The sequence below is a fragment of the Phyllobates terribilis genome, unplaced genomic scaffold (assembly GCF_046119375.1).
Source record: "Phyllobates terribilis strain yellow unplaced genomic scaffold, ASM4611937v1 Scaffold_1__5_contigs__length_1240528914, whole genome shotgun sequence".
Taxonomy (NCBI): domain Eukaryota; kingdom Metazoa; phylum Chordata; class Amphibia; order Anura; family Dendrobatidae; genus Phyllobates; species Phyllobates terribilis.
In genome coordinates, this window is record NW_027362761.1 from 157,420,077 (window position 1) to 157,432,329 (window position 12,253).

The 12,253-nt window shown below is 42.3% G+C and overlaps 1 protein-coding gene across 1 annotated transcript in view; it reads right to left on the reverse strand.

The window, feature by feature from the left end:
- The window catches only part of UHRF2 (ubiquitin like with PHD and ring finger domains 2), a 112,813-nt gene that overhangs the window by 13,270 nt on the left and 87,290 nt on the right, over positions 1–12,253 (reverse strand). Inside the window, exons 9-10 of the mRNA XM_073668882.1 lie at positions 6,611–6,715; positions 6,411–6,517 (exon numbers count right to left, since the gene is read on the reverse strand). Coding sequence (XP_073524983.1) covers positions 6,411–6,517; positions 6,611–6,715 — 212 coding nt within the window. The remainder of the gene's footprint in view (positions 1–6,410; positions 6,518–6,610; positions 6,716–12,253) is intronic.

Consider the following 12,253-nt stretch of genomic DNA (forward strand, 5'->3'; position numbering starts at 1 on the left):
ACTAACCAGGGTTTAAAAACTACCTGCAGATTAACCCTATATCTGCTGGTAAACAGTGTTACTTGGGGTGACCGTTTACCTTTCAAGGAATCTGTCAGTAGGATCAACTCTCCTAAGCTGTCTAAATAGGCACGAAGGTCATAGAGTTACCAGTGTGAGACATGTAATGACTGACAGTCTGCTCTCCTGATCTACATGTCTCACACTGGTAACAGCCGCTTTTCATTTAAAATAATCCCTGAAGGTAGAGTCCTATGCAGATCAGTGTCCGACCCATAGGTCTTAACAGCTCATTTATATATAAGAAAAATGTGTATTTCTCTGGACTAAGATCACAGAGATTAATGTATCATTTTATTAAACTTTCTAGAACTTACAAAACCATATAGACAAGTTAGTAGGGTTGATCCTACAGACATATAAAATGACATGCAAGTAAAATATGCCTTGAAATAGGTACCATCAAGCTTACTTGTTGAATACCATAAAACTACAGTAATGGTACAATCTCCTAGCCTTCAGGTGAATTGTTAAAGTTCTCCTATCTCCGCTATAGTCCAGTAAAATAATAACAAAAGTTTTAAGCATATCACTCTTTATTAACATATATATACCAGATACAAGGTTTATCTGGTTTATGTAATAAAGTAGATTATTTCCCGTGAAAACTTGTTAATAGCAAAGTTTTGAGTACAGAATGCCATGTATATTTCACCAGAGTGCTTCCCACCAGGATATCAATGTAAATCACCAGCATTTATACAGTACAATATTGGTAATATAGCATTGGGTTATATTTAATGTTTTTACTGTGTTTCATAAATGCTACTACTTAAATTAGGATTTGTGAATGCAGTTAGTGATGGCTTTATGATAGACAGGATAGACCGCGCAATATTATCACACAACGTGACTGTCTTGTCCAATGCAAAATATATACTTTGCAAGCACAAAGTTATGGCTGCTAATTGTTATCTGCACGAATTCTTTAAAATGTAATTATGTGTTAATAGTTAAAACAGACTTATGTATATTCATACTAATTTGCTGCAAACCTCAAACTCTGGTGAGAGACTATACAGATTATACGGTATATCAATGCGCCATTCATGTCAAACAGAAAAAACATTTAGACTAAGGCTTAAAGGGGTTGTCCGGTCCAAATCGATAAGTCTGCAGTCACTCTGAATCCTCCCAGCGCACGCACTGTGGATTTGCTGGTTTCAGACCGGGGACCGGAGAGTATGTATGAGTTATACATACTACTGGAAAGTTGGAGTGGCCTTGCTCCATACACTTGTATTGAGCGAGGCCGCGCCCCATCTAGAGGCGTAGTCGGCCAGTGGGCATGGTCAACTAGAGGACGCGGCCTCACTCCATACAAGTGTATGGAAAAGAGGCCATGCCCACTGGCCAAGAGTATGTGTGATACATAAATACCCTTAAGTCACGGGTCTGAAACCACAGTGACTGCAGACTTATTGATTTGGACCAGACGAGCCCTTTAAAAAGGACCTTTCACAATTTTGACCATGATAAACTGGCCACATCACAGAATAGTGGCTGAGCTAAATAAAACATAATGGAGAAATTAAAAATTATGTTGTGGAGATTTTGGCTTGTAAAGTTTAGCATACAATCTATAATATAACCGGTCAAGCGTCCCTCTGTCTGAAGCCTCTATAGACTGCGCATGCGTGACGCGCAGTCTGGCTTCAGACAGAACGCATGGAGCCGTTACTGGTAACAGTGTATGGCGCCGGAGATCGCGGTATGTGTAGACAGTGAACGCATACCGCGATCTCCGGCGCCATACTTACATACTTACCTGACTGGGAGGAGCGTTGCCGCGGCGCCTCTCTTCTGGCTGGAGCCCTGGGGCGGAGTGAAGGCGTCGGAATTGGCGCATAGCGCTATCCGGCGGCATTTTACTGAAGGCACATTTGCAGTGTATCTTCAGAAAATTGGCGCCGGACAGCGCGGTGCTCCGGTGCCGAACTCCTCCCCCGGCCTCCGGCAGAACAGGACACAGCAGCGCTGGAGCACAGGGAAAAAAGGTGAGTATAAGTGTTTATTTTATTTTGTATGTGTGCAGAGGAGTACCATGTATACCAGGATTGGGGGTTGAGGGGGCCATGCATACCAGGATTGAGGGATGAGGGGACCATGCATACCAGGATTGGGGGTTGAGGGGGCCATGCATACCAGGATTGGGGGATGAGGGGGCCATGCATACCAGGATTGAGGGATGAGGGGACCATGCATACCAGGATTGAGGGATGAGGGGACCATGCATACCAGGATTGGGGGTTGAGGGGGCCATGCATACCAGGATTGGGGGATGAGGGGGCCATGCATACCAGGATTGAGGGATGAGGGGACCATGCATACCAGGATTGAGGGATGAGGGGACTATGCATACCAGGATTGGGGGTTGAGGGGGCCATGCATACCAGGATTGAGGGATGAGGGGGCCATGCATACCAGGATTGAGGGATGAGGGGGCCATGCATACCAGGATTGAGGGATGAGGGGGCCATGCATACCAGGATTGGGGATTGAGGGGGCCATGCATACCAGGATTGGGGGATGAGGGTTACCATACATACCAGGATTGAGTGGTAGAGGGGTGCCATGCATATCAGGATTGAGGGATGAGGGTACCATACATACCAGGATTGGGGGATGAGGGGTACCATGCATACCAGGATTGGGGGATGAGGGTACCACGCATACCATGATTGGGGGTTGAGGGGGCCACGCATACCATGATTGGGGGTTGAGGGGGCCACGCATACCAGGATTGGGGGATGAGGGGGCCACGCATACCAGGATTGGGGGATGAGGGGTGCCATACATACCAGGATTGAGTGGTGAGGGGTGCCATGCATACCAGGATTGAGGGATGAGGGTACCATACATACCAGGATTTGGGGATGAGGGTACCATACATACCAGGATTTGGGGATGAGAAGTACCATGCATACCAGGATTTGGGGATGAGAGGTACCATGCATACCAGGATTTGGGGATGAGAGGTACCATGCATACCAGGATTGGGGGATGAGGGTACCATACATACCAGGATTGGGGGTGAGTGGACCACGCATACCAGGATTGGGGGGTGAGGGGACCACGCATACCAGGATTGGCGGTGAGTGGGCCACGCATACCAGGATTGAGGGATGAGGGGGCCACGCATACCAGGATTGAGGGATGAGGGGGCCACGCATACCAGGATTGGGGGAAGAGGGGAGCCATGCATACCAGGATTGGGGGAAGAGGGGAGCAATGCATACCAGGATTAGGGGAAGAGGGGAGCCATGCATACCAGGATTGGGAGAAGAGGGGTGCCATGCATACCAGGATTGAGGCAAGAGGGGTGCCATGCATACCAGGATTGAGGAGTGTGGGGTGCCATGCATACCAGGATTGAGGGGTGAGGGGTACCATGCATACCAGGATTGGGGAATGAGGGGTACCATGCATACCAGGATAGGGATCTGGGTGGGCCATGCATACCAGGATTCGGATGAGGGGCCATGCATACCAGGATGAGGGAGCCATGCATACCAGGATGAGGGGCACCATGCATGCCAGGATTGAGAATGAGGGGTGCCATGCATGCCAAGATTGGGGGTGAGGGGTGCCATGCATATCAGGATTGGAGGTGAGGGGTGCCATGCATACCAGAATAGGGATGAGGCATGCCATGCATACCAGAATAGGGATGAGGCATGCCATGCATACCAGAATAGGGATGAGGCATGCCATGCATACCAGAATAGGGGGTGAGGGATGCCATGCATACCAGGATTAGTGATGAGAGGTGCAATGCGTACCAGGATTGGGGGTGAGGGGTGCCATGCGTATCAGGATTGGGAGTGAGGGGTGCCATGCATACCAGGATTGAGGGTGAGGGGTGCCATGCTTACCAGGATGGGGGTGAGAGGTGCCAAGCGTACCAGGATAGGGATGAGGCGTGCCATGCATACCAGGATAGGGGATGAGGGCAGCACATAACATGATGGGGGAGCAGGATTGGGAAGCACAAATACCAGGATTGGGGAACACAAATACCAGGCTGGGGGCAGCACAAATACCAGGATGGGGGCAGCACAAATACCAATAAAAATGCTTCCTAACCGGGAGTAGAAAGGGCTCAATAGCTAGTTTATTATAAATTCCCAGAGATCCTTCTTGCATGACATTGACCAATTATAAGAGATCTTGCAGGGTAAAATGAAAAATACGCCCTGCTCTCAGCCCTAATCTTTGCAGATACTGTATAGTACAGATCAGAGATGAGTGTGATTACAAATAGCTCTCCTCTCAAAACAGTGAGTGTGTGGGAAAAAATACAGCAAAGCTAGGTGTCATTACAAACATGTTTGCAACTGCAGCTCTCCTCTCACAGCTCTGCCCATTTCCCCACACTGATAATGTAATGAGAAAAGTTGTGTAAGTGTTTGTAATCACAATCATCTCTGCTGTATTCTCCCTCCCCCATTCTGACTGCCATGATAGGAAATGTGAAAGTGTTTGTAAAGACATGCAGCTCTGATCTATACCACACAGTAGCTGCAGAGATCAGGGAAGAGATCATACACCACATCAGAAATGCTACTCCAGTTAGGGTCTGGAGTAACAATTCTGGCATAAGATACGTGAAATAACTTATGATGATGATGATGATGAATCCAGTGGGCAGATGTTGGCACACCCTCTCTCCTTTACCCGTGCTATGCCACTTTGGCACAAGTGGCTGGAACTTTTGTGAAAATGCCGAAAGTTGCAAAATTTTGAGACTTTTCAAAACATTCATGGCATAAATACTTTCATGAATCACCCCTATGTTTCATTCAACTCTGCAGGCAATATACTATTATGTTGCCAGTTTAACAAGCTAAAACTGGTGAAAGGTCCTCTTTTATGGGGAGAAAACTGTCAAACTACAACATAAAAAGTGTGGAAAGCCTATTTGCTGTTATACCTTGTACCACGTAAGATAACACAATGCAGTGACACAGGGAATCAATGTACAATTCACTTATTTGCATTCAGATGCAATACTTTAGGAAAAACGGATTACATTTATATGTGCTGCCATAGCCTATTTCCTGCTGAAGGAGTATTTATAGAAGTGTGTGCTCTAGCATTATAATATTTCTCTCTGTTGCCCGTAATGGAAGTAAAATCTATAATATTGCCAACCAACCAAAATTAGTGGTGCACCCCTGCCAAAACAGACACCCAGTGCCATCATCCACTGTGAACTTACCTCAATTTTACAGCATGTTTCTCATTTTAATTCCTCTCTGAATTGTGTAAAGTGAAACTATTGCACAGCAAACAAAAAGTACACACAGAAAAAAAAGGAACACCTCTCATTACAGCATATAAGGAAACAAAGATAAACCCAAAGTAATAGAATGTAAAGTAAATTAGGTCAACCCAGGTGAATAAGGGTACATGCACACTTTCAGCAGAAAAATCTGCTACAAACAGTGGAGTGTTGGCAGAAAAAACTCTGCATTTTTGTGTGCGTTCTTGATGCGATTTTTCCCCCCATTAACTTGAATGGGTGCAAAGCGCTGCAGAAACACTAAGAGAATTGACATGCTGGAGATTTGAAACTGCTTAAAAAAAGCAGATTGTGCATGAGATTTCACACTTTGCCGGTACATTAAAACGCTGTGTTTTTTTATGGCAACAACGCAACGTGTGAACATACGTGTTAACATACCCTGATTGATGTTGAACAAAACAATGAAACATTATTCTCTATCAAGGCCACAGGGTCCACGATTATGAGCTTTAAAGGAACTAGCTATTTTATACAAGACAGTCTGTCATTACTATGTTGCAAAGGCCCACATGCACATTAGCTGAAAGAATTCAGCGGGACCAGACATCTCTCTGAAGAGTAAATCACCTCCTGACTATCCTGATGGATGATGTGATGTGCGGCAATGATTTTCTATTGCAGATCATTTTATTTTCAGGGGACATAAGCAGTCAGAAGAGGTGTTTGGCAGTGGCTTTCTCCTCTCTTCGTGCTCAAACCAAACTCTCACGTGTATGAGAAAATTAGGAAAGACGTCGGCCTGCCAAACGAAAATTCGGCCGACAGTTATATGGCCAGTTTCAACATTCACTCGTTTGGGTGTGAATTAATAGAGATTTACAGAGGAGGAACAGACATAGTCCTACACTTTTCATCCATATCATTTAGAAAACACAGTAGCCATAAAGTGACACGTGTGAAAACAAACCCTAAACTAAAATTAGGAAAAAAAAACATACAATTAAAATCAAAGTTTACAAAGGTGTATTAGATATAGTGACAGAGATAGAATTGGAGAAATTGAAATAAATAACACAACTATAAGCTCCTGAATGTCTCTAACCTGTTCATATGAGTTAGCGTTTGATCAAAAGAGTGCTCCCCAATTCTTTTGTTGCCGGAAAGATCACGGCCACCACTTCCGGTGTAAGTGAACTCATCTCCTCGGTCCTAAAAAAAAAAAAAAAAAAAAAGAAGAAATAATTCAATATTCTGCTGATAAGAACGTGGAAATTAATAATCCATAAATGCAAAAAAACATACCACTTCATCTTCAAATCCACCAGCTAATACCAGAGAGTATGAACCATCATTGCTGCGCCCATGAATTCCACCAACGTGAGGACGATGGACTCCTGCTTCACTGACCTGAAAATGTAACATATTTTAAAAGCGTTATAGTTTGACAGGGGTGCTTAAAAATTTGGGAATCCTTCAGAATTTTCCATATTTCTGCTTAAATTTGATCCAAAACAAAATCAGATTTTCACAAAAGTCCTAAATAAAGAGAAAAATATTTTGCTTTTGTTGCCCATAATGTCTTCATTTTTCAGGATATGAGGCTGTGTGATGGCTTATTTTTTGCGCCTTCACACAATCTAGATCCTGAAAAATTAAAATGTTACGGATTTCAAAAACAATGGTGACAAAAGAAATGTTTTTCTTAAACAAATTTCCTTACTTCAATAATAATAATAAAAAAAAATCTATACATGTTTGGTATCTGCGTACTGGTATGGAGTCTGACCTGGAGAATCATATTGGCAGGTCAGTTTTACCATATAGTGCACTTTCATCACACTTGGAATTTTTTTCCAGTACACTATGTGATAGAATGAATGAGGTCATTCAAAAGTACAAGTCATCTTGCAAAAAAACAAGCCCTCATACAGCTATATTGACGGAAAAATAAAAAAGTTATGGCTCTTGGCAGAAGGAGGTGAAAATACAAAAACAGGAAAATGGCCATGCCTGAAAGGGTTAAAGACTGTAATCTATCAAAGTCTGATATTAAGAACACATGTTTCTGGAAGTTCATCATGGCAGGAACAAAGGAGATTTCTGAGGACCTCAGAAGATTAGTTGTTCTTGTTCATCAAGCCGAGAAAGACTATAAAACTAAATCTAAAGAGTTTGAACACAATGCCACAGTCACACCAATTGTTTACAAATGGAGTAAAATGGCATGTTGGAGTCTGCTGCTCCTGATTCATTAGGAGGCACATGCCTCTTAATGAATCAGTAACATCTAAAAAGTGGTGTGGGGGGTCCGTGTGCATCGCCACAGATCTTACCACAGTTAGGCACCGCAGTAACATTTCTGACATAAGGTATGTCATAGCTCGTCATGAATTAGACTAGAGGTCCCCAACCTTTCTGACCTTGAGAGCCACATCCAGCTATGAAAGAAAGTCACGAGCCACATCCAGCTCCTGCCCAACTCATAGTAGTGAAACCCAGAGGCCCCCCATTACCGGTATAATGACAGCCAAAGCTTTTCCACTGAAATCACACCAAGGCAATATGCCAAGCTCCAGGGTTTCCTATCTTACACCCATTCAGATCTGCTCTTCTGTGCAGGGCTACACACAAAAGTCATCATCTAGAGATCTACTCTTAATAGCTGTTTGATACACCTGGTGCTAATTAACCAAGCTGTAAGACAGCCATGAGCCACACATCATGGGTCCGTGAACCAGTGAAGAAAAAATAATTACATATTTACCACCAAAATATAACATATATAATTTCGTGATTTTTACTTTTTTTTACTTAGACCCTCGATGGGACTTTCACTTTTTCCACTCTGATCGCTTATAAAGCATAGGAATGCACTAGCATTGCCATGATTTAGAAACTGTCAGTGCTGCACTGACATACAAGCTTGATACGCCATGCTCTGAGAATGGGGTAACAAGCTTACTAGCTCTGGTGATCCAGATGTTGTCTTCACAACGTTGTGTCACCATGGCAACCATTGTCCCCTCAAAATGACGTAGCGGGGTGCCAATCGGAGGGCAGAGAGGGCCCCTTCCTTCTGACTGCCATGTAAATGCTCTGCTCCTGGCAGTGAGTGCCGGTGTCAGCTGTCCTATCAGCTGAACACCCAGCTGCGATCACGCACGCACAGCTCCTGTGAGCGCAAAATCGCCTGGACGTATCCATACGTCCAAGCTCGGTAAGTTTCTACTAACCTGGACATATGGATACTTCCAAGGTCGTGAAGGGGTTAAGGTATGGTAAATGGAGGGGGCAAAAACAAATTTTTGTAATGATGCATCAGCTTAGCTTTTATATCTACCTCACAGAGATCGTCAATTAGAACGAAGTACAAAGAAATTAGCTGCAATATGTTGCAAATGGTGCAATAAACTATAGCCTCGGGTAATGTACAGTTAGGTGCATAAATATTTGGACAGTGACCGAAGTTTTGGCATTTTAGCTGATTATCAAAATATATTAAAGATAAAGTGCAGAGACTCCGCTTTAATTTCGAGGGTATTCACATCCTTACTGGCGTAAGGCTTTAGGAATTACAGTTCTTTAATATGTAGTGGAAAAAGAAAGGGAAAAATCAGCTCACCCACCTAGAAGATCAACAGCACGGAGCCAGGAGTGCTACCAGACGAACAATGAGGAACCAGGAAGATCCAGCTGAACAAATCTTCTAAAATCCATATTTTATTGGGTCGTGCAAAAAATATTAAAAGTCCACCTTGGAGAGGAACAGCAAACGCGTTTCGAACTATAAGTTCTTAATCATTGCATAGCCATGGCTATGCAATGATTAAGAACTTATAGTTCGAAACGCGTTTGCTGTTCCTCTCCAAGGTGGACTTTTAATATTTTTTGCACGACCCAATAAAATATGGATTTTAGAAGATTTGTTCAGCTGGATCTTCCTGGTTCCTCTTTAATATGTAGTGGCCTCTTTTCAAATGGACAAAACGTAATAGAATAATAATCGCAAAAGCTCTTAATGGGCTGCATTGGCTATTCCCTGGTTAATCCATCATCAATTAAGTAGGTAAAAGGTTTTGAGCTGATTCCAGGTGTGGCATTTGGAAACGGTTGCTGTGAACTCACATGTGGTCAAAAGGAGCTCTCATTGGAAGATAAACAGACCATCATTAGGCTAAAAAAAAGAAGAAATCCATCAAAGAGATAGCAGAAATGTTAGGAGTGGCCAAATCAACAGTTTGGTACATTCTGTAGAAAAAAAAAAAAAGAGCTCACTGATTAACTCAAAAAGGTCTGGACGTCCACAGAAGACAACAGTGGTGGATGATCACAGAATACCCTCCATGGTGAAGAAAAACCCTTCACAAGATCCACCCAAGTGAAGACCACTCTCCAGGAAGTAGGTGTTTCAGTATCCAAGTCTACCATAAAGAGAAGACTTCATCAGAGCAAATACAGAGGATTCACCAGAAGGTTAAAACCATTAATACACCTTAAAAATAGAAAGGCCAGATTAGACTTGCCAAAAAACATCTAAAGAAGCCAGTCCAGTTCTGGAAAAGCATTTGTTGGACAGACAAAACTAATATCAACCTGTATCAAAATGATGGAAACAAAGTATGGAGAAGGCTTGAAACGGCTCATGATCCAAAGTACACAACATCCTCTGTAAAACATAGTGGAGGCAGTGTGATGGCATGGGCATGCATGGCTTCCAATGCCACTGGATTACTAGGGTTTATTGATTATGTGACTGAAGACTGAAGCAGCAGGATGAATTCTGAAGTGTACAGGACTATACTTTCTGTTCAGATTCAACCAAATGCAGCAAGGTTGATTGGATGGCGCTTCACAGTACAGATGGACAATGGCCAAAACTGCGAGAGCAACCCATACGTTTTTTAAGGCAAAGAAGTGGAATATTCTGCAATTGCTGAGACAATCACAAGATCTCAACCCTATTGAACATGCATTTCATATGCTTAAGACAAAACTTAAGACAGAAAGACTCATAAAGAAGCAACAAACTAAAAGGTACCAAAGAGAGCAATTTCTGAACGAGGTGACCAGCATAGCTCCCACTCAGTAAACTCTGCAAATCCTTACGAAGAGTTAGAATCGAGACAGGGTGTGAAAGTAGAACAGTAAGTTGTATTCTATCCCCTAATTCAGCCTTTAAAATTATTTTATGTAATGATTAAATTGTGTTGTAATACACTTTCCAATATTACCGCTGGTGCAGGGAGGTTATTATTAATGGATCTGCCAGAAATCACAAAGCTCTACCTTATAGTAAGAACTTTTATCTGTTTAGCTCTAGCTCTCCAACATTCAAATGAATTCCATCGTCAAAAAGTTTTCCACCTTCCGTTTAATTACATCCATGGATGCCTCCAGGCAGAATTACAGACTCTTCTTTTCAGACATTTTTATTACAACTCTGACACAGATCAGTATGACATCCAGGATCACAAATTCATTTTAATTGTACATTTTGCATTATAAAATTATTTTCTTTCTTGCATATTGCTCAATGATGGGTGTGTAATAAAGATGAGCAAATTTCTTTGTTTGACTGACTAGATTCATGAGAGTATTAGTTTCTCTAATATTTTCTTAAAGGGTAACTGCTTTAAAGTAACTTTTCAGAATAAGGTAGCCTGTATGTATACATGAGGAATAACACCATTTCTGGCCATCATGTGACTTTTATCCTGCATTCTCACTGGTTTTCCCCTTTGAATGTGCCATCTATGATTTCCAATCCACTGGAGGCTGGTGAGGAGATAAGCTGCAGTGATTTCTCCCAAAGACAGCACAGTGTTGGGAAGGCCTGCTCTTTATTCACTTTTTAGCTCATACAGACAAGCTGTAGAAACATGGAGGACATTATACAGCAGAGCTGAGCTTCTTGATCTGAATCAATCTCTGATGTAAGGCAAAAACACTTGTTACAGAGTTCTAGGATGATGTTTTTCTGTCTCCCTCCCCTTGTTCCCTTCCTTGCTCCTCACTCCTCCTCCTCATCTTGATAGAGTACAATGAGATGTGTCACATGACACCTGCAGTCTGTATCCTCTAAACAAGACAGGCTTGAGCTACTATTTCACTGTGGATGACAAGTTTAGGAGGCAGGGGGAAGCAGAAAAAGTACCTGATAATTAAGGAAGGAAGCTGGTTTCTCAGATAAGATGCATTACAAATTTTCTTTTAATTGCGTGTACTATTGATTTATGCAAAGTTTAGTGAAAGTAGAGTTCCATTTTAACCCCTTCACAACCCTGGGATTTTCAGTTTTTGCATTTTCGTTTTTTGCTCCCGTTGTTCCCAGAGCCATAGCGTTTTTATTTTTTGGTCAATATGGCTGTGTGAGGGCTTATTTTTTGCGGGACGAGTTGTACTTTTCAACGCCATTACTAGTTTTACCATATAGTGTACGGAAAAACGGGAAAAAAATTCCAAGTGCAGTGAAATTGCAAAAAAAGTGCAATACCACAGGTTTTTTTTTTTTGTTTTTTTTTACCACGTTCACTGAATGCTAAAACTGACCTGCCATTATTAGTCTCCAGGTCATTACGAGTTTGTAGACACCAAACATGTATAGGTTCTTTTTTATTTAAGTGGTGAAAAAAATTCCAAAATTTGCTTAAAAAAAAAGTCGCCATTTTCCAAGACCCGTAGCGTCTACATTTTTCGGGATGTTGGGCCAGGTGAGGGCTTATTTTTTGCACGCAGAGCTGAGGTTTTTATTGATAACATTTTGGGGTAGATCCGATGTTTTGATCGCCCATTATTGCAACCAAAAAACGTAATTCTGGCGTTTAGAATTTTTTCTCATTACGCCGTTTACTGATCGGATTAATTCTTTTTTTATATTGATAGATCGGGCGATTCTGAACGCGGCGATAACAAATATGTGTATGTGTTTTTTTTTTAATTATTTTA